The sequence below is a fragment of the Saccostrea cucullata genome, unplaced genomic scaffold (genome assembly GCF_032062105.1).
Source record: "Saccostrea cucullata isolate Sc308-1 unplaced genomic scaffold, CSIRO_AGI_Scuc_v1 ctg644, whole genome shotgun sequence".
Lineage (NCBI taxonomy): Eukaryota > Metazoa > Mollusca > Bivalvia > Ostreida > Ostreidae > Saccostrea > Saccostrea cuccullata.
This window is the reverse complement of record NW_026929567.1, coordinates 2,455-5,426: the sequence shown is the minus strand read 5'-3', so window position 1 is coordinate 5,426 and position 2,972 is coordinate 2,455. Positions and strand designations below refer to the sequence as shown.

General features: G+C 37.3%; 1 protein-coding gene across 1 annotated transcript; it reads left to right on the top strand.

Moving 5' to 3' along the window:
• Positions 1 to 1,135: 1,135 nt before the first annotated feature.
• Positions 1,136 to 2,494, top strand: LOC134281239 (uncharacterized). The gene is made up of 2 exons (XM_062763714.1): positions 1,136 to 2,307; positions 2,421 to 2,494. The coding sequence occupies exons 1-2, from the start codon at positions 1,146 to 1,148 to the stop codon at positions 2,450 to 2,452; spliced, it is 1,194 nt and encodes a 397-aa protein (XP_062619698.1). The 5' UTR covers positions 1,136 to 1,145; the 3' UTR covers positions 2,453 to 2,494.
• Positions 2,495 to 2,972: the final 478 nt, after the last annotated feature.

Here is a 2,972-nt window from a genome sequence, read left to right as displayed (position 1 = left end):
CCCTGCGCTATTTCTTTTTTGATTCGACAACATGCCTTAAAAATCAATTAAAACAATTTGCAGTCGTTAGTATGTATTAGGGTATATAAAGAGAGGAAATATCGGTATCGAAACTTTTTTTTAATTGTTGTTACTCTATATATAGCATCGTTTTTAAAAGTGAGGGGTGGGACAGCCAGAAAAAAAAATGCTTATCTGAAAAAAAATTGACATGCGAAAGATATAATTTTTTTCACCAAAACTCGAAATCCATTTCTTGAAAAGGGGGGGGGGGGTATTCGAATTGGGTAGACCAACTTTTTTGAATAATAACTTCTTTTGGTTTTTGGTATCTTTTTTTCAATGTAACACATGTACTACATTACCCTTATTTTACTTTACTGCAAGGGGGGGGGGGAGGCTTTTCAATGAATGTTTCAATAGTTAAAGTTATGTTTGGAAAAAGTGGGAAGGCCATCCCTCCCTGTTTCGTATGTGCCTGGTTACTACATTCGGATTCATACGGAGTTGATTCAATAATAGATTTGCTATTGTAAAGTGGAGGGGTACAAAAAAAAAACTGTACACCGGTACACAAATATACATGTATGTCCTCGCCCCACCCACATCCCTCGACTTCTCATTAATAATCTACACAGTACTTATATTGATCATCACATAAAAATCACAGCAAGGCCTATCTTTAAATCCCCGATGTTCAAACTATATGATGCTACACTCAAAGTAAGTATGCGTGGACGAGGCACAAAACACAGTTTAAGGCAGTCTTATTCACCCCCTCCCCCATCTAAAAGAGAGGCAATAGCCCCCGGTGAGGCCTCCGCCCCTACGTTACTAATTCTTGAACTTCAAATAAACAGGGTTTAGGTTTTAATTAGGAATATTTCTCCCTTACCTATAGATTCTCAGCAAATTGTACAAAAGGTTGAAGGTCAAGTTTTATTTTTGTACATAATTTGGAATTTTTTTATGCAGCGGGTACCTATGATTCTCTGCAAATTGCGCAAAAGGTTGAAGGTCATGTTTTATTTTTATACATAATATGGAATTTTTTTTATGTAGCGGGAACTATCTTGTTGTTTGATTGGTCAATCAAATTTTGCACGAGATCTTTACATTAAGTCATTAGACTTTAGCTGTCAAAAATGGCGCTATCAAAAGAAGTTCAAAACGCAGCAGATGAGATTGATTTGAAGATTCACTATATGTACTACAATGAAAGTAGAGTCTCGCCTATTTCAATAGAATTTACTGAGCTGATGTCGCTTGGATACATCGGACTGGAAGCAGTCATACAGTCCCAGATAAAATACATCAGCCGAATGCCGATGCTGAGAATGTCATACAAGGACAAAGAGGGAGATTATGTGGATCTTTCTCCAGTTAATTTCTCAAAATTCCTCAGGACCGTGCGCACATCAGGTTCAGACGAAATCCCTGTCGTTAATATTAAAGTATCCGAAGGAACGTCGCCGGGACATTTCCAGTCGCTAAATAATCCTCGATCCGGAGAAACGGCAGCTCGAAAGGAGTTGAATTTCCAGACACCCACATTTACTAAAAGCACCTATAATCCGAGTGATGAATTTCTCGATTTTTACACCTACCGATCGCCGATCGAACAGTCCATAAAAGATCTTAACAATGACATAGAAGAATTGGAGACAGAAGTAGAAAGTGCAAAGGATTACGCATTGAGTATGCAAGAAAAATACTGTACAGCCCCGCAAAATATCGGAAACTTTACCGGTAAGCAATGCGGAAATTGCCATCTGCGACTTGACCACAATGCAAGACAGTGCACTATTGAAAAATGTGTGACAAGTCAGCAATGCGGTGATGTAAGTAAACATCCGGAAGAGAAATCAATTGTTGAAAGTTCAAATGAGCACCTCAAACGACTTGAGAAAAATTTGCGAGATAAAAAGTTAGAACAGGAGACAAAAGTGAAGGCAATTGATTCTGTTAAAAACTCTTTCAGTCAGAAAATCGGGGGATATCTAATTAACAGCGACAAAGGAAAATATTTACTAAAAACTGCAAACGGGCAATACGTACCAAGATCCGGCATTGTCAACATTGATACGGCAAAACTTGAGAAACATTTTCACGGAAAAGTGCCAGATAACTTGGAGCAAATATCGCACACGTTTCCTACAATAATAATAAAGAATTTTGACGGCGGACGTCCCAGACCTCGGAATATTAACATAGGAAATCCAGCTCGGCCAATTCTGGAGGCGAACTCCGTGCGGTTTCCTGCGGCATTAGGAAGGCCCCCAAGTCCAAACGAACCATGTCCCTGGGGTGAGTTAATGTTTTAATTACATAATTTTAATCATGTCACTTTGATATTAAGAAAAAAATCCCGATCTTTTATATTTACCACTTTATAATTTGTAGTTTTTTTTATATTGCAGATGAATCCGTGCCCCCTAAGAAAAGGCGTTAAATGTACATTGAAAACGTGTAATTAAATGGTTATGTCCAACTTTTTCTTGTTTGTGTTTTTTATTCATTGTCTGTCACGAACAACCAATCAGGGATAAGGAGAAACTACCAATCATTTAGCTTGCGTCTAGGAGGCGGGTACTATTTACCTTGAGCGAGCTGTCAAATTAAATCGTGACGTAACGTGAAACTTTACAGTCGACTGCGAACCATAATAAGAAGGATCAAGCACATATTGATAGCAGTACATGTAATACGTGTATTCAGGCTCATTGCATATAACAAATAAATAAATAAATAAAATTAAATATTTCCATTTGATGTAATTAATAATCAAACATCTATACCTTTAAGAATTTTAGACTTTGCTTTGCATTTTGGGCTACACAGTGGAAGAATGTGGTCATATAGAGCGGTAGAGCTCAGATGCACATACATGTATCACAGGCATTAATAATATTTATTGAAAGAATCTATGTAACAGGGAAGGGACTTAGTCAATTAGCACATAAATAAGATTA

Bases quoted from the DNA above. Each gene is read 5' to 3' on its own strand.
- LOC134281239 (XM_062763714.1), top strand. From the start codon at position 1,146: ATGGCGCTATCAAAAGAAGTTCAAAACGCAGCAGATGAGATTGATTTG. The intron at 2,308-2,420 runs GTGAGTTAATGT...TTTATATTGCAG, and splicing joins AAACGAACCATGTCCCTGGG to ATGAATCCGTGCCCCCTAAG.